This window comes from Oreochromis niloticus, linkage group LG10 (assembly GCF_001858045.2).
Source record: "Oreochromis niloticus isolate F11D_XX linkage group LG10, O_niloticus_UMD_NMBU, whole genome shotgun sequence".
Taxonomy (NCBI): Eukaryota; Metazoa; Chordata; class Actinopteri; order Cichliformes; family Cichlidae; genus Oreochromis; species Oreochromis niloticus.
In genome coordinates, this window is record NC_031975.2 from 21,429,974 (window position 1) to 21,452,530 (window position 22,557).

General features: G+C 37.7%; 1 protein-coding gene across 4 annotated transcripts; it reads right to left on the bottom strand.

The window, feature by feature from the left end:
* Positions 1 to 432: 432 nt before the first annotated feature.
* p4ha2 (procollagen-proline, 2-oxoglutarate 4-dioxygenase (proline 4-hydroxylase), alpha polypeptide 2) lies at positions 433 to 18,894 on the bottom strand. 4 transcript variants are annotated; one of them, XM_003446928.5, is made up of 15 exons: positions 18,746 to 18,894; positions 13,016 to 13,115; positions 11,160 to 11,256; positions 10,852 to 11,003; positions 9,583 to 9,720; positions 8,874 to 9,113; positions 7,198 to 7,394; positions 6,200 to 6,376; positions 5,749 to 5,819; positions 5,050 to 5,149; positions 3,317 to 3,370; positions 2,680 to 2,745; positions 1,879 to 1,947; positions 1,402 to 1,498; positions 433 to 960 (listed from the first exon to the last, which is right to left on the bottom strand). In XM_003446928.5, exons 2-15 carry the CDS (start codon positions 13,095 to 13,097, stop codon positions 890 to 892), a joined length of 1,611 nt encoding a protein of 536 aa, XP_003446976.1. In that variant the 5' UTR covers positions 13,098 to 13,115; positions 18,746 to 18,894; the 3' UTR covers positions 433 to 889. The 4 variants fall into 4 exon arrangements, 3 of the variants coding, with proteins under 3 accessions (XP_003446976.1, XP_019219645.1, XP_019219644.1); XM_019364100.2 differs by lacking the exons at positions 2,680 to 2,745; positions 18,746 to 18,894 and adding exons at positions 2,807 to 2,866; positions 18,163 to 18,605; XM_019364099.2 differs by lacking the exon at positions 18,746 to 18,894 and adding an exon at positions 18,163 to 18,598.
* Positions 18,895 to 22,557: the final 3,663 nt, after the last annotated feature.

Here is a 22,557-nt window from a genome sequence, read left to right on the forward strand (position 1 = left end):
CCTTTAAGATCAGGTTCTCTACCCGAGGCCTGGGAAATTGAGGGTCCTGCACTGTATCTTTGCTGTTCTTAGGACTGTGCTCTTCTGGACAGAGATCTCGAGTAGTCCAGTTATCCCTGAAACCACTTCTCTGGTGAGCCTGGTGAATGAAAGGAATGGGCTGGGGCTAGAGGTGCCAAATTCCACCATTCCCACCTCCCTCCATTGTGATGACCATTGCAACAGCATTTTGCAGATGTGTTCTCCCCCCTGCTCGGCCATATAAATCTCATAGAGCATCATTTTGAAATGCGCCATGGCCTCCACACGCTGCATATGCTGCCTTCTTGGATGACCTCATCATCCACAGTGACACCTGGGGCGGAGCATGTGCACTGGGTGGCCACGGTCAATACATATGCTGGAAAAAAAAACACAACCCCCCCCATAAAATACAGCTTTGTGTTTTTCAGTGTTTATTTGTTAATTCCATTTCAGGACACAGTTTGCTTCAGTCTTAATTTAAATCGCCCATTTAATGATGTGTGGGTGGCATGACCATGCGCAACAAAGATCTGAGTTATTTTTCAGTTAAAAAAAAAAAACAACAACAACAAAACAAACAAACGAAAAAATCTCAAACCTCCCACTCAGACTTGTAAAAATCATTTTCTGGGACAGGATGATAAACAGAGCAATGGACACACAGTTAGACAGCTGGACTGACCAGCAAGTGAGCGGGTGAGTCAGTTCACAAAATGCAATCCATGTATAGAACAAACAAACAAACAAAGCACAAACAAACAAAACCCAAAGAAAGAAACAAAAAAAGCAACATTTTACAACTTCAACCTAAAGCGCTCTATCTATGCAAGATAGCACGGGGTGCTGTGTAGGAGTAAAGTCAGTTTCAGTCCACTTCTGTCAGGCCACAGGGTCTTCTGAACTCTTGACCTCGCTCATGAATCCACTTATTTGAGACTGACAAAAAGACAAGACAAAAAAAAATTAACCAAGTAAAGCAGCTTTAACATGCTGTCTAATAGCTTTTGACATTTTAAATCATATGAACACTTTTACTTTTTTGTAAATAAGCTTGCACATCTCAAGTACCTAAAGTAAACCACATTTAAGCCTGCTGGATTCTTTTCTTATTTATAATTAATTAAATATTTATACTTGTACAAATGGAAAAGCTAGCAATTATTAGATTTTATTTTTTACAATGTATTAGGGAATTAGTTTTGCTTATTATAGTGCTGTTTTATCATTATTAGTTTCATTTCCTAATTGTGCAGCTGTAATTGTCATTGACCTCCTGTTTTCTGTTTTCTTGTCTTTATGTATAATGAGAACGTGGCCGTTTCCAAACCTATTTGATGAATCACAAATGTGGCTTTATACATCTCAACTACAGCTTACCCCATTTGCTTCCTACTAGGACAGGACAGGCTGCATGTCTGGTCCTATAGTCTCCCTCTCCGCTCCTGAACAAATTATACCAGAACACCGATGTTCCCTGTGGAAAAATAAATAGAAGGCAAATATGATGATAAAGTTGAGTGTCCAGTAAATAAGAGGTTTAAAAGGACTTGGAGTAAAAATGGCTTACTGCTCATGGTATGGTAAAAAGTCAATGGCACCAGAATAATTCTGGACTTGAATTAGCTTTAAAAAAAAATTAAAAATCTTTTTTTTTTTAAATGCCTAGGAAGTGTGTTTGTTCAGCTGTCTTTATTAGATCGTAACTATTTCTGATTTTGTTAAAAAACAGTTTAACTATAAAGTAAACACTAATAGCCCGAGGATAGCAGTAGTATAAAATAAAAAGACGAAGGGAATAATGCAGGTCTTCACACAAGCTCGCTCACAATCAAAGAAACATAAAAATGTCATCACCTTTCTAGGCCAGATTGCTGCTCCAAAGTCAGGGAAGACTGTGGCACCTCCTGCCTCAACATCACTCATCTGAAAAAAGACAAGATAATTTATAATCACTTGTTATCATTGGCTTCTCGTAAGATGCTATTCCATACTACACCATGTCTCAATAAGTTACATAAAAAATAAGAAAGTGTGATTGTTCATGTTGTGAAGTTCTTCCCTCAATGCGGTTAGTTTTCTTTCATCCTTAAACTTGTTTACCAATTGTTACCAGTTTACAGTATAGATAAATATGCACATTGTATGATGTATGAATTTAAACCGTGAACGGGGGTGGGGAGGTGGGGTGCAGCAATCCATACACTACATGCTCTACATCATTCAAAATTAAAATCTTGTCTCATAGGCAGCTCAATGTTAGCAAAGGCAAAAGAAAAAACAAAAAAAACCCCAAGGTTCTTTGTCGGCCTGTTAATGGCGCGCGGACAACAAAACTCTCTACAATATGTACCAGAACTGATTGACAGGTAAACATCATTTTTGCTATGTATTGATATTATTCAGTATTATTGCCAAAGAAATGTTACAACCTTTTGCACTAATTATTGATTGTGAACTTAAAAATTATGACAACACACTGCAGGTCAATTAATGCCACACTATCAGCAGTGTCTATGAAAGTCAATCAATCCAAGTCCAACATTGAGCCAGAGCTTTTGCTTATGCCCATGAAGCCGGAGTGAAACGATGGAGAGTGGATGCCAGGAGACGGCCACCACTGCCTTCAATCAGCAGTGAACAGATACGTGTACTTACGTAGTTTAAAAAAGTCGCCACACGATTTCCAGTGCCTAATCTTTTGAAAGCATCTGGCTCATCTTTCTATAAAGATAAAATTTAAGAGTGAAGATACATAATAACAAACTGCACACACATTACTTACGTAGTTTAGGAAGGTAGCAAGTCTATTTCCATCGACGTGGAGGTTGCTGTCAAAAGGACGCTGCAACAGATGTTTATTTAACCGATCACCAAATAGACTCAAAATTAGAGCCTGCCATTAAGGGCACAAACTACATTCAAATTAAATGTATTATTTATCTGTTATTTGTCAGACGTTTATGTTTTTTGCTTTAATTTGAGTTAAAGACAACTTTTTATATATTTAATAAATTATGTCTTCAAGGGAATAGAAGAGAATCACTCTTATTATTTATCGCATTCTTACCCTCAACTACATAATTGAAAAAAAAAAGGTATATATGTATATGGATATATATACACATATATACACACACACACATGTATTAGTCATTCTGTAACACAAGTAATTCTGTTCATAAGTAAGACATATTTAAGTTAAGTTTCGGAAAGTGGGAAGCATGCCAAGACAAACCACGGAAGTTTTCACATCCACAGTGCACACAAACTTTCACCTAAAAAGTGAACTCACCCTGGAGAAGTCAAAATGTGGCTCATACTGTCCTCCCACGCCATAGTTTGCAACCTGGTCAGCCAATGACAAAAATGACCCTTAGATAGAGGTGATAAATTAACTCTCCTGTCCACTGAGAACTGAATCAGTAACTCATTTTGTTGCTCTGTGTATTATTTAACTTGTGCAAAACAACTAAACTACACTACATAAGACTACAAATCCAGAAGCCACAAATCTCAGTAATGGCAAAAATAATTAATCGATAAAGGGAAATTTTCCCAGCTAATTCTGCATCACTGTTTCTAACGCACTTTTGAAACTTTTTTATTAATTATTTATATCTCATCTTTTAACATTGCAAACTCCTTTACAATACTTTTAGTGAGTAAGAAACTTTGATTCATGCAACCTTGTTAAAGGTTGACTTTATTTTTTTACTTGATTCATTTGTTTGGTTTTATTCACATTATGTGCCAGAGGGTTTTTTTTTATTGTTTGTTTGTATTTAAAGCCATGTAAAGGTTATTATTAATTCATATAGAACATATTTATAACTTGTATAAATATGAATTTTACTTTGAACAGTACATGTCCTGTGTGTGAAGCTGTTGCATGTTTTCAGTATCGGTTTGATGGTTTCATGAGTAAGCTCCGACCACTGTCCTCTAGTGAATTTGGCACTTCAATCACAATTGCTATACCTCGCTTAGAAACTATGAAAACAGAAAATAACCAACTTATGGAACGGTGATGGTTTGGATTCGTCTAAAGACACTCTTAAATAAACCAGATCAAATCAAGTAAAAGTAACAGCATCATTATTTTTTCTTCCATTATTTAAGAGTTAGCATTTAATTTACAAGTTTAAAATAAAGTACAGTAAGCATATGTAAAAGGTATGAGCAACTCAAAAGGAACCCCATAGAGTGAGCCCACAGGCTGCTGTGAGATAAAGCAGATGTACGATGTAAACATGGTCAAAGCTGTAAGTGATTATCTGGGGTTAACGCCTCTATTTGGCAAAGTCACCGGTCTCAGTGGAGCCTTTAGGAGTACAGTTACCTCTGATTTCATATGGGACTGCACATTAACATGAAAAACTATATGATGAGATAAGAACATCTGAACTGGATAGCATTGTTTACCTGTTCCTCTTGAAAGAAAGTGATATTTCATTATAAGACTATTTCATATTATTCATCTGTGATTCATTTTCTGCACATGGGGAAAACTAGTCGCGCCCATCCCCATATTACATGCAGTCACTTTAAGGCTTGCAGAAACTAAATGCTTCTGTGTGTGTAAAATTGGAGTAAAAGACAAAAACTAGCTCTCAAAGAGATAGGTTAGAAATAAAAGACAAGACCAGAAGTCTCCTGTTGGACTATTTGTTTGTAGTTTAGATAATCTCGGTTTCAGCTGGAAAAATGGATCCAAAGAAGTGATGGTGCACAGGCAAATCTGAAGTGAAGACTTAATTATTTAGAGTCTATTCATATATCAATAACTCTACTTTGGGTTACGGAAATCTAATTAAAGAGAAATGCTGTAATAAAAAATAAATAAATAAACAAACGAACAAAAACATATTCTGCCAGGTGAAAGTACCAACTATTTATTTCTATTGAAGTTAAAGAGTAAAAACAGTATTTTTAAGTGTCTGAGTAGGATTTTTGACTTACTGAGTCAACACTCACTAACTACACAGGTTAGGCTAAATATCAAATGTGTGAAATAGACTCGATTACCTGCAATAACTCTGCAGTTTCTACTGTGAGACCGGTGATGGCTTCTATTCTCTGATTGACTCTGTCAATGACGGGGTCCTCCTCTCCTTCTAACCACGCACTGAATAAACAAACATGTATTAAACGTGGCCCACACACACACTTAAAAACAATTGGGAATTTAGAGAAACAAGACTTGATATACAACAAATGAGGGAGATGACAAAGTTTTACTCTGACCTTGTTGTATAAAGTACTCTGAGTACACGAGTAGAGTAGAAAAGCATTATATAAGAACCAGTCCATTTACCAAAGCTATTAAGATTTAGTCCTATTAAAATATGTTTGAACCATCAGCACCATTCACTTGACACATGCAGTATCGCTGGTTCAAGACCAGCAAGAGACCCAAGCCCAGCCTGAGGAGGATACAAGCTAGTGTACTCCTGGAGTCCATCATAAGGTATGCCCCATTTCTAATAAATGACTCATCTTGCACTTGAACTCCCACTGAAGACACAGGTGATGTTAACTGAAGTGTTCACTAACTTGGCTGCCAAGAGATTTTTTTTCTCAACTTCCCTGCTCATTACAAGATACTGCAATTAAACAAAAGTTGTGTATTGTGAATTAATTTATGTACTTAAACTATGTAGTGATTACGAGAAACTAAAAACAACCAAACCAAACCAAAGGATCCTTTTTTCCTGGATGCGTTACCTTTTCGAGACTCTGTAGTTGGCTGTGGTCAGGACACCTGTTTTGGGATCACGGACAGTGGCTCGTGCAAGCTTGAAAAAAATAAATAAAATACAAGAACAGAAAGAAATAAAACATTAAACATAAGAGTTGATCCAATCATTCCAGTTTTACATTCCACTCTTCTCATCCACTCTTAACTGTTAATCCTACATACTTTACAACTATTTCTTATTTATATGCCAACCAATAATTTTCTTTTAATTTAGTCCATGTTTTGCTCTGTACAGCTTAGCCTGAATGAGTTTTTAACACAAAGAACGTGCACTCTATCAGCATCTGTAAGAAGGTAATGTTCAAAAGCTTTCCTCCTGTGCATTAGTCTCATTAACCTTTAAAATAATTAAATATTTTAATGGTGGTCAGCAAGAAAATATTCCGTTTCCATTTCATTAAATGCTTCTTGTCTTACCCTGGGTTTTGCCAGCTCTTTGATCTTCTCAATCTCCTCATCTGACAACAAATCCAGGTAGCGCACAATGTGGGGGCTGTCCCACTCGTCCTCTTCTTTAACAGGCTTCAGCAGAAGATGAGGGTTTCTTTTACCGTCATGGTAGCGACAGAACAAACGGCTCCTCCTCGCTTCAGTCTAGTAAAAATAACAAAGACAATTTTTAATGTTGTCATTCTTTTCAATTTATAACTAACTTTAATGAATACAATGTGTAGTGCCATGCATTTATAATGCAGCCTCATAGTAGCACAGGTATCTGAGCTTGGTAGCAGGGTTGACCGACCTCGTCATCATTTTAAGCGTCTAAACTTTAATAGACTACAGAATTATCTCTGTTGTAAATGACTCTGTACTCCGTGCGTGTGGTTTTCCCTGTGTTCCTGTTTGTTTATACAGAGAGCAGCCTAATTTTGTTGTTTAAAGCAAGAGTTGTAGCTTAGGTTCCAAAAGGGTTACTAAATCCCCATACACTAGTAAAAACACTAATGGAATCCAGTTTCTTTTGATTCAGCCTGCTGACAATAAACACATCTAATTATGCAATAGGTTTCCAGTTGTTGTCTATAAAAGTTTCTGTGCTCTTATTGTGCACAAATAATCACCATGTTTAGACAATTATACTTTAATCCCCCTTTATAGTTTGGTTATAGTTTGCACATAGAAAAATCTGCAACAAAGTCATGGTAAAACTAGTTTCTTATGTACTGCTTTTCAGGATTAAATACATCTTAATTCAGGGCTGACGTTTTTGGCTTGGCTAGTGCTGATTTTACATCAGAAAACAGCCTAACAAGTACGTGTTGTTTACAATTAGCTTTTGACTTGCTTTGCCATACTCCATTTGAGATTACATGCATGAATGTCCATAAAAATCAATGAAAACACATAAATACTCAATTTAGGATTTGGTTTCACAAAATAGCAACTCAAGATAGAAAGTCTGCAGGATGGCTCACCATTTGGATCCCCTCTCCTCTGCACAGAGCCTCGTAGGACTCTCTCTCTGGGAGATGGTCTTTGGGTCTACTGTAGGTTCCCAGCTGAATGGGCTCCTCAGATGGAGGCTGGTAGTCTTGGTTCATCTCACGGAGCTGCTTCATCAGTAGCTGCTCAAAATAACGGAGGTTTCCTCCTGCCCTCTGGTGGCTGGGATCTGTCAATACAACAAAAGTGATTAACAGAGGTAGAAGAACGTGATGATATGAAACACTTTGGAGCCGTGTCCCTGTTGTGTGCTAACAACACATTTCAAACAGTAGTCATAGTAGGTAGACACTGAAAACAAACAAACAAACTAATAAATAACCCTGCAAATCTGCCTGTTTTCTACTTTATTTTGTTAAGACTTTGTGATATAGCTGCATTTACTCATTTGCCAGCAACAGAACAATTCTGAAGTTTTTTACTTCAAATTCATCAGCTATAATGTATCCAATGGTTATTATTCAGATAAAGACAAAACATTTTTTTTTAATCTTGAAGGTTTTCTTAGTGAATACAACACTAAGAAAACCTACTATTATCAAAAACTTTCCCTTTGTGTCTTCCTCTTGTTATTTGTTGTTCAGTTACTAAAGTAACTGAGTTAAATAATGGAAAAAGTGCACCCTCTTGTGGAATTTACAGGTAGTGCCTCTTCATTGAAGCCTAATTAATTTAGTAGCAACGTCAGCTCATTTACAGAAACAAAGAAACTTTAAGTGTATTTTCGTTATTGTGTATCTTACCTGTTGATTCAGTCGTGGTTCTTCTAGGGGGTTAATGTGTTTGCAGTTTGCTGGGTGTAGTTTTACACAGGACTGTAAGCATGTGCGCTTACAGCAATACACATTTACTTAGGAAATTTCCTTAGTGACTACAACCTCAGGATCTCCTGATGGAATTAATATTACTGCGGGTTATGAGACAGTGAGAACATCATGTTTCTCTCCTCCATTTCAGATGTGCTCTGTCTTGTATATATATAGCCAGGTATGTGCTGGAAAATGTCCCAGAAATGTGTTTTCATGCTGTACATTTGTGTCCCACTTTTACGGGCGAGTCACATACTGGAGTATTTCTGTATGAGGTGTGTTATTTGCAGGATATTTTTGCAGCACTTGATGGCATACCGTTTCACCTCTACAACAGCTCAATTCATTTCACTTGACAAGTAAACAAGTATACCACAACTTGAAAATGTAGCTGTAGCCTGTGACCTATAGCTGTCAGAGCCTGTGATACAGAGGCTAAAATAACAGTTTAAACCCACAGGCCGCTTTTTTCTCTCGAATGGACAACACCCAGCTACTGTGGTGAGCACAGAGCACCACAACAGTCAGAGAGGAGAATGAACAGTGGTAACTAGTGAAACCAGAAGAAAGCAAACTATTAATTACAGCACAGTAGAGAAATTGAGTTGTAGAAGAAGGTGTAATTAGAAACAAATGAAAAAGACTCAGCTTAAATCTTTAAACATATTTACATCAAACATTTGATATAAAATATGTGTCCCATGAACCCCATTCATCCAGTTTGTATATTTGCAAGGAAGACTACATCTGTGTCCGACTCAGGCTGCAAATAGAGTGTGTGTGTGTAATGAGCGTTGGTGTGCAGGCAGAATGCTTCATTTGCCTATGTTGTATCTTACCAATAGCTACAAGCCGTCGCGTCAGTTCAATGGCTCGAGGGAGGTCACCCATTTGGTAAACAGAATAGCTGAGGTAGTCCAAAATGTCTGCCTTGGAAACCACAGCTTCCTCGCCATCGTCCAGCTGTTTCAGGGCCTGCTGCAGCCACAGCACGGCATGATAATAGTCTGCATCGTTGTAAGCCGTCTTTCCCATGTCGAAGCAGTCATCCACAGTCAGCACAGCATTGGAGTGCACACCTGATGGGAACCACTCAGTAAGACTAAATGACTGAACAAAATGTACTTAACACATACCATTTTTTTAAATGTGCACCATTTATTAAGTTATTAACTAAGTGATAGCATTGATGTGTACCAGGTAGACAACATTTTACTTAAGAAACTGAGACCTGAAATATCTGGTAACTTAACAGCTAAGAGATACTGGCTTGGTTTACTTTTCAGGAAATGCACCTATTTTTATGAGAAATTAATATGAACTAAACTTCTTTTAACCTGCTATAAAGTAGTAATAAACAGTGTGGTGAAGCTGTGGTTCAGGAGGTAGGACAGGTCATTTGAGCCGTTTCTATCAGCACTGATGTGCATGATAGGTCAAAACACTTAAGTGTGAACCAAAAAGTAACAGACATGACACGCTTAAGTTACTCTTCCCTTTGTGATATTTTAATGCTTTTTTTATATTCAACGCACACTTCTTGCTTACCTGGCAGCTTTCCTTTGGAGAAGGCTTCAGAATCCAGTTGGTACGTGTCCTGCAGGCGCATCAACGCCTTGGCTGCACCCGTCTCATCTTCCTCGTCTGGGAAATATTGTCTGTGTACGGACATGTTGGAGACGAACCCTGGACAGAAATTAAGAATGTCTTTCTGTACATCTCATTTGCATGTATCACATGAAACACCGGCATATAATTCAAATTTGGGTCACTGTAAACTTGTTGGTACTTAATTGTTTACTTACACATGCAGAACAGCAACATTATATTGCTCTAGATGTACCAGCTCTAAAGGTGTAGCTGGAATGTGTTTTCGCCTTTTTAGTCAGTCTCTGTGTGCGTGTCTTCACAGACTGTACTACGCAATAGCATCACAACTGTGCAATACAGTTACTGAATTCTGTACACTTATGCTAGGTTTATCTGCCTTACACAGATATGGTCCTGTGTCTAAACACGTAGACACTTTCAGCTCCAAGTGCACAGAGACAAAGACACACACACACACACACACACTCTTCATTGCCAAAATATGCAGATATGAGGAACAGCTGCAGCTAAAACATGACAAGCTCTGTTCTTGATCACAGCATGTGGACTAAGCAGCACAGCAAACATTTCCACTCCCCAGCAAAAGCTGCATTCATTCTCCTCACATCCATTCTGGAGCTTATATTTGCTCTGTGCTGCTTGCCTTTTGGTTATGCTGAGAGAGATATATTACTGTATATATTGTGTCATGGTGAAAATACATAGAATAGGTGAATACAGGTTGCCAGGTACAGTGGTTTGATCAGTCAGTAAAATTACAAAAAACTTTTCTAAAAGTTTTTCCCGTTGGGTTTTGCTTTAAAAGCCAATAAAAAGAACGCTATTGATTTGGGATTAATAAAGGGTAACATACAGATTTGGCTAAGAAAACATATACTGAAGTATTTTTCCTATATTTTGCAATATGCAATAAGTAAAGTGGCAAATGAATTGCTCTAGACGCAGAGGTAGGCACTGTTTAAACACAGAGAGTATGCAAATATCTGTATATCTGTATCTGCATGGACACAAAAACTCTAGAATTCACATTTAATCTACAAAAACATAAAAAAACAAAAAACATTTCCCCTTTGTCTGATTCTAGCATGCACGTGATGATCTGCAAGATCTCACAGAAAACATCCCAATTTTTCCAAGCAGAGTTAAAATCATGGCACTTCATGAGTGCTCCTTTAGGAAAATACTGTTTTGGAGATATATCCTTACCATCAGCGGGATTCTGAAGCACCAGGCTCTCCAGTTCAGACCACTCAGTGTTGAGTCTCTTCATCAGTTTATAGGCATTCACTGGGTGAGCCAGGTAGCCTTCTGGGTCAGCGGTGGACACTCTGGTCAGGGCATCAAGTTTATTGGCCCAGCTAAGAAATGGATACAGGGTGATTCTACTAGACATTTTATATAGAGACAACACACTTCATATCAACTTACCCTATAAATGTGAGAAAGGATTAAAGGCAAAGTAACACACAGTCGACAGACTAATAGGGGGTGATGTCTGAGAGTTCAGAGTGTACCTTTTTACAGTGGCCAGCTTGGACTCCTCTGCTTTGATGTACTCCCTCAGAGACTGAACCAGCTCCTTTTCTGTGTAGATCAGGTCTGTCATTTGGCCTGTAGGCACACACACAGATATGAAGATAAATTAGAGGTTTCACGGAGGACAAAGTCAACATCAGCTTGTTCATTACTACAATTTCAGGCAATTTGCAGGTTTAGTGTTTCTGAGGCAAAATGACTCATTTCACATTAAAACTCCATCAAGCGATACTTGATGACATGTTGGTGCAGCGCTTAGCCTGCTGATCAGACGGTCGAGAGACCTTTCTGTTTGTTCAGCATGTTCTCCATGTGGGATTTTCCTCTGGGCACTCTTGTTTCCTCCCACAATGATCACAGGCCTATTAGGTTAATGGGTAAATAAATATTAGCTGTAAGACAGGCACATTGGTTAGACTGTATTATAAAGAGCTGTATTAGTGTGTGTGGGAATATGTGAATACGTGTTGTCAGGTACTTTGGTTTGAGGAGTCAGTAAAAAAAAGAAAAAGCTATAGAAATGTTTTTCTCTTGTATTTTGCTTTAAAAGCCAATGAAAAAAAAAATGAATCTATTTCTGGTAACACTTTCTCCCCACCACTCCCCTCAGACTTAGGCTGAAAATAACTCTTGGGCCAAAAACTGCGGGGCTTTAATAGTATAGAATTACTCAGCAAAATTACAGTTAAGCACCCACCCATGAGCCTTGGAAGAGATAGATGGGGTGTAGTGTGCTTAGTAAACATCCTCATGGGATTGCTCAGCTTAACACAAGTTTTAAGAGACAGAGGATGACAAGCCTGCATTGTTTTTGCATGCAAACAGCATATCTGACCATCTAAGTGCATTAAATCATCAGAACAGCATATCAGTACACCTTTCCAAGCAATAAGAACTAACCTGTTGAGCGATGTGACACATATTGTATACAAAAAGCATTCTCTGTTTGCCAGTAATGTCTCTGTGATTGCACAAAGCAAGGACATTGTGTAAGAAAAGCTTTTTTTCCCTTTTAAAATGGTTCAAGAGAATTTCTACGGAAATCATGTTGAATATCTGAGCACTGATTTGACAGAAAGAAAGAAAAAGGAATCAATGTACCACAACTATTTCTCCATATAGTTATTATTAGTCCTCTTCTGGCCACATCCTCCATTTAATACAAAATGCAAAGCACAGATGTGCATTCTTGAGCAATTCAGCATCCTATTATTGTGGTCAAACGAGGCCGATCTGATTAAAAATAACACACAGTTAATTGGTAAGGCATCAATCAAGATTGTTTTTTCTTAATCCAGAGTAGCACTGAGCTCTTGACCCGTGGGCTTGGTTTGATTAATCAATTGAATGAATGAATGACTATTCATGCAAGTCTTGTAAATGAGTCCCAAGTAATTCCAAACACTTGATGACAGATTAAAGGCTCACTCACTAATGCTTTCTAGTTTCTGAGGTTCTAACACTAAATGTTTAAAGAACTGACAAAGTTTCTTTAAATTATCTTGAGGATAATTGTTGGAACAGATACTAATGTTTTATTTTCTATTTGTTCTCTTGACCTTTTAAAGAAAATATTTATTTTATTTTGACGCCTTCCAAAAGATGGGATTTTTTCCCCACAATTTTATTACCCATTGACTTATAATACAACAAAAAGGAGGCAATACAGGTAAGCAGCAATATCTTTCACATTCTACCAGTCTCTCTCTCACACACAGGACACCGATCGGCCTGACTCATTTTTAAGAGTCAGGCCCAAGGACACTTCAGTATGTGAAGGAGGCAGCGACACTGTGATAAGTGGACTAGCTGCCCTGCGAACCAGTAAACCTACCAATGGATGTAAAGATCTCTGCCCGTGTGGTCCGGCAGCAACACAGCAGGACCGAGGAGACAAAAAGCAGGAGTTTGCTCATTCTGCCTTGTTCAGTAACCTGCAATTACATAAAAAACATAATCACATCATGTCACAGTGGCACGCAAAATAAACTAGTTATGCCGAACATTATAAAGCATCTAAAGAGATTTTTTATCCACTGCTCTCTATAAAACTCTATGAATAAAGTGTCTTTTTTGAAGTATTCCTCCTTAAAGCCGTTTAACACAATTTGTAAGCGTATCATATATAAATAGTTTCAAATTTTCAGTTTGTGTTACACCAAGTCTGTAGTTTATTCAGTGACTCTGTGTTTCCAGACTAAATTTGCAGATTGCCAAACAATTCTCAAAGTTTCCAGCACGTTTCCTACAAATGAGTCATGGTCTATTGTTCCCAGTTCTCACTGAGAAGGGAAAAATAGGGGACACAGCCGTAATTGAACAGTATATTTTTAATATGTTTATGTGTGTAATTTTCTCATTTCTCTTTCCATCAGGGTCGCGCCAGGTCGGCATAAGTTCATTTTCAGTCTCCTGCTCTACAATTTAACATGACAACCAGAAAATTTATTTTGGAAACGAGCTCGTGCACTGAAGATAATCTTATGTACCTATTTACTTACTTACGTGCCTTGCTGTTAAAAATATAACCTAAATTTTCATACAATTAGATGCATTTGACACACTAAATAAAACACAATAAGGCACAAAACCTCAGTGTTTATTCATGGCAGACTTTGCCACAATGCATTAGTTGTGTTATGAGGATTAAGTATCGGAGCCAGCTACAGGGCTGAAGCAGAAAAAGTAGAAGAAAAGTAACATCAGTCCAAGACTGTAAAAAGCAACTGCGTGCTACTTTCTCCTTTCCTTCTGTTTTTAAAACACCACTTCTCACTGATGACTGTTTACTACACTATGTTTAAAACATACACATCTATAATTCTAACTGCAAGCACAGACACATTGATGTTTGAATAAATTTGAGTAAAGAAATAGCTTAATAACCTCCTGGAAAGAAAAGAACTATTTGACTGACATCTTCTGGGCAAATACAGTGATTTTCTACAGTGACAATAAGAAAGCAACATGGTGTCCAAAAGGAACAAGCATAACAAATTTACAGGAAATAAATGTCAGTGTGTAAGCACCACATCTGTCTGCCAGTGATGGTGTGAGGCCTTTGTGAAAATAGACACAAACACAGGTGGTATGTGGCTCATATGTGACATCCTGACTCTTCTGATGGGGTAAACATCTGACACAGACATGCCGATGCTAATCCACAGAAGAAAGGCTGAAATCTGAAATCTCCTTCACGTGTATAGGAAAGAACTATTTTTCCTCATCGTCTCTTTTAACATTTACAATTACAGCTATTACACTGGAATGTACCACAGAGGGTGTAACTTTGTAGCCGTATGATCAAAAAAATGATATGACTGGACCAAGATTCAGAAGAGATGAAGCAGCACACATTTAGCCACACTGTTCATTTTGGGATTGAAAGAAAAAGTTACACATTTTCAAAACACAGAAAAAAAACCTCCCACTGTCTCTTCCTGAATGTATGAGAGCTGTAAATCAGTTCACAAAGAATATGATTAAATTTGCATTGTACGCAGAATAATTACATTTGCATTTGAGTGACATGACTGACAAAAAGCACAACCCTTATGCTGAGATGACAGATGTATATTGGCTGAAAACCTTTATGCTGATCTCAGAAAGAAGGCTAAGACATTCTTTAATGCAACTTTGTGTGCATTACTAAGATAATATATTACTAAATATACCTCTCAGTATAAATTCAGCTTCTTGTGTGTTACCTTTAAGCATTTGGAGTTGGCTTAAACACTGGCTAGATAATCATCACCAAAGTCTCAAACTAAAAAGTAAACGATTGCTTCTCTCGCCTTGTAATTTACAGCCAGTATCATTGCTCAGCTCAAACAGAGTCTGGCCTGTTTCTGCAGGCGGCAACATTCCTGAAAAAGAGGTCTGTTACACTTACTACCCGAGTGGTGTCGGGTTTTTCTAGAAAGTAAAATGAGGCTAGGATGTCCAGAGAGGTCCTGAGAGGGCAGGTATGCACAGCTGCACTTTGTACACAGGCCAAAGTTGTGTGCATGCATCTCAGACCTGGGTAGGTAGGAAAGCAGGCAGATCTTCAACATTTTGCCATTCCATTAAGGAGCATCAGTTTTAATGTTGAGCATTTGCAAAACTGTCCTGAACTCAATGATAATAGCCTAAAAGTATATCCGCCAGCTCATACTGGGGTTGAGTTTGTTCAGACTTTCCTGCTTTACATGGAGGAGTGGCTCTGTAAGTGAGATAAGGAACCAAAGCAACACAGTCTCTGGCAAAGACATCAGGATGCAAGGTCTGCAGTGGGGCAGGGGTTCCTATTAGGAGCAAATGTTTGCACTGAGAGTAAAACGTTCAACTTCTGTGGTCCTCTTGTTCTACTCTTCTATGGAACTTCACGTACTTGACAAAAACTAAACACATAAAAGCTTGGCTGGTCTGTGCAACATCTGTCCGACTGGTGAAAACACTAAAATAAATGTGAGTTTTAAGAGGAAGAAGATTAAACATATCATTGTGCAAAGATAAAATGTCTGTCATTTAATACATGTTTATATAAATATTTCATTTCTAAGAAATGCAAACAAGGGAAAAAATGAAAGCATGTATGACCTCGGGCTTGTGGAAAGAGGATGGAGCTGTCTGAATGATGTAATATTTCAACACTGCTGCAAAATACTTCTACCAAATTCTGAACAACTTTAGTTTTTTTCCCTGAAGCTTAACCTTGAATCTGAATGGCTCATGTTTGCAGGACATATGGTCCATGACAGCACGGGTGGACATTCTAGCCAAAAGACCATATGTTTGAGTCACTTTAAAGGCAAAAAGTGCCACTTATTAATCTCTGCACCCTGTTTTTCCACTCTGACTGTTGTGTGAATGTTGTGAATGTTTGTCCACTCACAGCTACTTCAAGTCTGGTACACTAAATCCGTTACAACTCCAAGATGGAAAGTGTGTCCAATGAGCACCCCAACAATTTTGTAATCAGTCACACATTTAATTGGGTCACGCATGGTAGATCACGTGTTGTTTTTTATTTAATGATGACATCTGTACAATTCCTCTGGAAAATTGATTATATTCCACAATGTTAAAAACAGTGACATCACCCACCCATACATAACAGAATAGTTTAAATAGAATTTTGGATGAGGAGGAAAGAAGTCGAAGAGCCGAAAAGAAATTCATTTCTGAGTAGATTTTTGGCCCCAAACACCAAATTCCAGTGTTTTGATAAACCTAGATGGGAGTAAATGCAGCTATCTTTGCATGTAAGCAAAAAAATGGAAGTTGCATGCCAGAAAACTAAAATCTGGAAAGAGAGAAGAAGAAAAAAAAATGCCTGGTACTTGCCAATTTTTTCCACTCTGGTGCACTAAGAAGAAAAGCAAGCAGTTGATGCTTAACAGATATTTTAACGACTGATGGTAATCAGTAAACAGGACTCAAACTCAACGCCCACACGCAGACATAGACACATAACCACACCACATGCATGTCACACGGTGCGCCGCATACAGCATCTGCCTGTACCATACCCAGAACAGGTGAACATGCCCAGGCAATCAATGGCCATCAGTCTAAGACACAGAACTATCCTCCAGCAATGAAAAAAATTCCAGAGTCAACCTGGTGATCGTTGCTACTCTGTGCAGTTCAAATTACACTGTGGGCAGGAAAAAAAGAGATTTCCCTCTTTAACACCCAGCATAGGTTGGTTACGGTTTGTGCTTTTTAAGATCCTTACTGACAAAGTACTAACAATTTGCTCAATTCTTCAGGGCTTTTAGTATAAGCGGGCAACCCCTTCATTCAGTTTCATCTAAAGCCACTTGCACTTTGACTTTCACTTCCACTAAACGTCACAGGATGAGGTCAGCAAAGTGGAGCAATTTTGTGGTTTTATGTGGTCAGCAAATCAATGGAAATACTACTTATGACACATCCCCTACTTTGATATGGAAAGAGAGCATTCCTCATCCAAGATCCCAATCATGTTCTGCTGACCATGGAAACAGATTATCCAGAGGAAAAGCATGGAAAACTACTGACTTCTACTGTGGTTTATATTAAGGCAAAGTTGCTGGAGATCAATAATAACCCAAATCACCCTAATTTAATAAGTTATTAAATAAAACAAAAGATATTTTATCTTTGCATTTATTTGGGGATTTTACCTACTTGACAGCGAGACAGTTGTAGCATTCAGTTTAGTTGAAAACAGTTGGATCAGGACAGTGGCCACAGCTTATTTAGTCAAAGAGTCACCTGTCTTCTGGGTTTATGCAGCTGGCAGATGTACGAAAGCCTTTTATTTGTTACCTTCCATTTATACACACTCCCATAACAGCCAGAGACAATTATTTGCATTCTACCATGGATAAATCACTGCAGGGCATCACTTAGCTACCAGGCCAGTGTATTTAGTGACGCTGTGCCATTTGTTAAGGGAGAACAAAGCCCTTCTTTTGGAGCTATGCAAGACCTAATCTTTTGAACCCAGTGAACAGAAGGCAGCCACAGCGAATTCACTCCCTTTAAAGGGAGTTAATTTATATTGCAAATACATATAACAGCCCTATATGACCTATTTCTACGACTCTAATGTGAGTATAATAAGCATTCAGATGTTTTACATGGTTAATTCGGTAGTTTGATAACTAACAATTTTTCGGTCATTTTCAAAGACATATACATATCTGATAGCTGCAAAATTGATCTTTTTTATTACTCTAACATTAGATGAAACTAATATTTTTGAATTTTGTATAAGTACATGTAACTGCCACTGCTATCCGTTTCGTTTTACATGGTTATTTGGCATAATAACAGCCAATAGCGATCAAAATACTCGTTAGTTGCAGAGCTAGAGGTGTTTTGTTTGAGATACATGAAATAGAAACAATGTCACCGCAAGGCTGGAATATGTGTCGATATAACTACTAACATCAGACCAATCTTACTCTGCGTGAGAGCAGAAATTGGGTAAAGATGAGCAAAACTCACTCTTCCTCCGCGACCGAGTGTGCAGACCATCTCCAGAGGCAGAGGAGCCGTTCCAGTGACGTCAGCCCGGGACGGCTATTTCTAGAAATTCCCAACACTTCCCTTTTTTTTGGTCCCGTAAATGTCCTGTAGTCCGTGCTGTGTAGAGATTTTAATTCACTGTACCGAAAAAAGCTACACTTTCCGCTTTAAAGTATGTGTGTGTGTGTAAAACACAGAATGTTATCCAGGATGCTCGGTCACAAAGTTTCGCGCAAACTTTCAAAACTTTCTCCCTGTCCGCTGTGGAACATTTGCTACTCAGCTGTGTCTCGCATTATAATGTAACCTGCAGAAACAGCACGGGAATTAACACAAACCTCGCTGAATAACATGTTTTGTTTTGTTTCCTTTAACCTTGGGAACCTGATAGTCTGTACAGTCTGGTGCACTAAAAAAAACCAAAACAACAGAAGCCTGTTGGACCCACGATTGACAACCATCCCAGCATGTTCGGGAGGCATGCAAAGACTCAGCCGTGATGTAATCCTACACAGCATTTAGTGCGATAGCTAATCCGAGACAGCATGTAATGTCAGCTTACCTTGATTCTCGTGGCTTTCAAACAGGATAGTCACGTTTGAGAATGTGGACGCAAATCCACTTGGCACCTAGGGGTTATGAAAAGTACGGAGAGGGGAGGAAAGCGCTGCCACGTACAGAACCTCCCGAAGGGCTCACCTTAATGCTTCGAATAGATGCGCAGAGACATTCCTGCGGCTTCTAAGCTGCAGGGTGGAGAATCAGCTCTTCTTATTTAGAAAGAAAGACTACATTCCTTTTTTTTAAAAAAATAAAAAAATAGTGTGCGTGTAGATACATATATGCACATTTTTAACTTTACATGAATACGATTTTTTTTTTTTTTTTTTTTTTAATGTCAGATTATATACCACCCCGTTTCATTTTACATTTTGCACTGGCAACTGTATTTATGTAGCCCATTTCATTACATGCAAACTCAGTGTGCTCAATACAGAAGAACATAAAAACCTGTGTAGGTTTAGAATAAAGGCTAAAGGCAACAAAAATAACTATATATATGTATATATATATATATATATATATATATATATATATATATATATATGTATATGTGTGTGTGTGTGTGTGTGTATATGAAAAGCAAAACAAAATCGATAAAACCAGAACCAAAAAATACTTATTGAGCCTGTGTAAGTAAAAAGGTTTTTAGTTTGTTTTTAAATGCACAGATGCAATTGTTCTCAGGTCAGCAGGCAGCTTGATCCAAAGACGAGGACCCCAGTAAGTGAAAGCACCCTCAGTACACTTAGATCTAATTCTAGGAACAGCTAAAGGATCTGCACCTGGTGACCTTAGAGGGCTGACTGGACTGTAAACAGTGAGCAAGTCAGAGATTCCCTGGGGGGGCTTATTAACTACTAAACGGATTTTAAAGGTTCTGTATTGCACTGGGAGCCAATGAAGTACCTTCAATACTTGGTTTGTGCTCAAATTTCCACATATCTGTAATGAGTTTGGCTGCTGCATTTTGAATGAGCTAAAGTCATCCTGTTAATGGTTTGGATAATTTTGCCTTAAAATAATCTAACCTTCTTGATGTGAATGCATGGACCAGTTTCTCAGAGTCAGTTTGAGATAGAAATGTTCTAACCTTGGATATGTCTTTTTAAGTGAGTGAAAGCAATTCTCGTAATTCTTGTATTGATGTAATTATCAAAAATGATCAAAACTGTGATGACTGTGCAGAATGATACCGAGTAATATGGCGTCCAGTAGTTAATGTCATCAGTGCAAATCATTAGTTTGTGAGCAGAGGATAGATCATCAGAGGAAAATAATAAATACAACTGTGTGTCATCTGCATAAGATTGGTAGGATATATTGTTATTCTTTATGACAGTACTAAATAGGAGCATGTAAAGGTTAAACAGCAATGGAATAAGGACAGACCCTTGAGGAGCCCCTAATTAAATTTTGAGTTGTTCAAGTTGTAAATTGCTAGTTGAAACATAAAATTTTTCACCCTTTAGATAAAATGAGAACCAATCAAGAACCTGTTCTATTAAACCAACTGTGTCATGCAGCCTTTGAATTAAAATGTCAGGATCAACAGTGTTGAAAGCAGCAGTGAGATCGAGAAAAACTAAAATTCTTTGTGAGTCCCTACTGATCTTTAGGTTATTGATGACATTGATGAGAAATTCAGAGAGTATGGTTTTGGAGGGGTTAAGTAGTTTGTTAGTGGATGAAAATACAAAAGCAAAATTAGACTGGTTATTGTTAATGAACTGGAAGATGTAAGATTGTCTTGTTAATTTTATTTTACTGCAGTAAAGTGCATTTTTATGGCTAGATTATCCAGGTCATTTGTCACAATAATTCAGGGTTAAAAATATACATACAGGCTCAGATATATACAGACACCCCCACTAATATTTGGTAAAATGACCTTTTGTAAATTACACCTCAGTGCTTTTAGTAGCCATCAACAAGCTTCTGACATAATTCCAGCTGGATATTTGACTGCTTTCCTTAGCAGAATTGCTAGAGTTCATCTGAATTTGCACTGATCCAGTATGGTCCATATGTTTTCAATAGGGTTGACATCAAGACATTGGGAAGGCTATTCTGGAAGCTTAATGTTTGCCTGCTCTATCCATTCAAAAACTACCTTTGATGTGTGTTTTGGATCATTATCTTGTTGGAGCATCCAACTGTGCTAAATCTTTATCTCATCTTATAATAAAACTTTATTTGGCTTGTCCACGTGGGTAGATGCAAATGTCAGTCGAGCTTGGAGCAGGAGTTTCTTTCTTGGTTGATGTAAAGGTTCCTTCACTGGTGTTCCAGCAACAGAACTGAGAAATCATTAAAAGCCCCAAATTGCCATGACATTCATATCCATGTTAAGTGTACAGTATGTAAACTTTTGACTAGCTGTAAATACAAAGGTCACCTCATCAAAAGTAACAGGGTAATGTTACACTAAAGAACTAAACACACATACTGAACATACTAAATAGTTGTGTTATACAACTGTCTTAAAATAAGAGCACCGAGATACGTCATCGACAACTGTACTTCACTTGAAAGGAGAGCAACAGTAACACCTGCATTCACAATTCACTGGAAGCTCCCCATGAAGGAAACTTTTTTCAATGCTATATATATATATATATATATATATATATATGTATGAAGGAAAAGGAAATGAAGACCATTTTTTCCAAGGAATCCAATTACAATAAAGTCTTTTAGAATATTTACGGTAATGTGATCCCTGCAATTCGGCACGTTTACAGTTGGGTCTGGGTTTCCACAGCTTGTTCGCTGGGTGGACTAAAAACCATCTGGAGTATTTTAGCACATTGCTTTTCAATTACCTGCTATTCTTGTAGTCTTTGCCTGTATTTTTCATTTTTCCTCGCCCATTATGTTTGTGTATTATGTGCACTTTCTCTTCCAATGGAAGAGAAATTCTCCTCAATAACATTTAATAAGCCTACCTTGTAATAAAAACTTGTATAATTACAAGGCTAGAAATGGGATTGCAGAGGAATATACTGTAACACATGGAAGGCGTATGTGATGAAAGACTTGCTGAAATTGCAGCAGGCACTAGTATTGTTTCTGCAGTGAATAAGATGCTTTAATGTGCTTTGGCTGCTTGTATGAGAAAAATATAGCTTAGCTCAACTGTATCAGTGTAGTGTTTTGTATACAATATACTACACTACAATGTGTAGATAGAAAGCAAACCTACCTCTTTCTGCTATGTGACCTATTTTCTCCAGGGCTTCAATAAATCTTGTTCCTCCAAATCATGACTCATCATTACTCATACGAAGAGGGGGTTTTTTAACCGAAGGAGGACAAAACCAACTGTTCCACATCCATCTCTTTGTACTTTATGTAAAAAAACTAACAAACATTAAAAAGATTATTTTTAATTTCTACACAATTTCCTCGGTAAAAACTACAAAGAACTGAAAAAACAAATCCAAACTGTTAACAGTGTTTTTTAACATTTAAATGTGAAGAAAGAATTACAGAGATGTGGTCTGAAATTAATGATTGTACAGCTTACATGTTTAATGAATTTAAGAAGCAAGAATTGAATACATATGTTTGAACTCACCAAAATCTTTTAATAAATGATGCTGAAGACTCTATGACGTCTTTTAACTTCACAAGGCCAAAGCCTATTAATTACTCATTAGCTGATTAGTTGATCATGATTGCATACATCTGGTTATTTTTCTTTGGCAGCATAAAAAGGACTTGTTTGACAGCATTCATTGGATTGACCAATACTCAGAACAATGGGAAAGTCCAGTGGATTGGGATTGAAGACTGACGATCTAAGAAGGA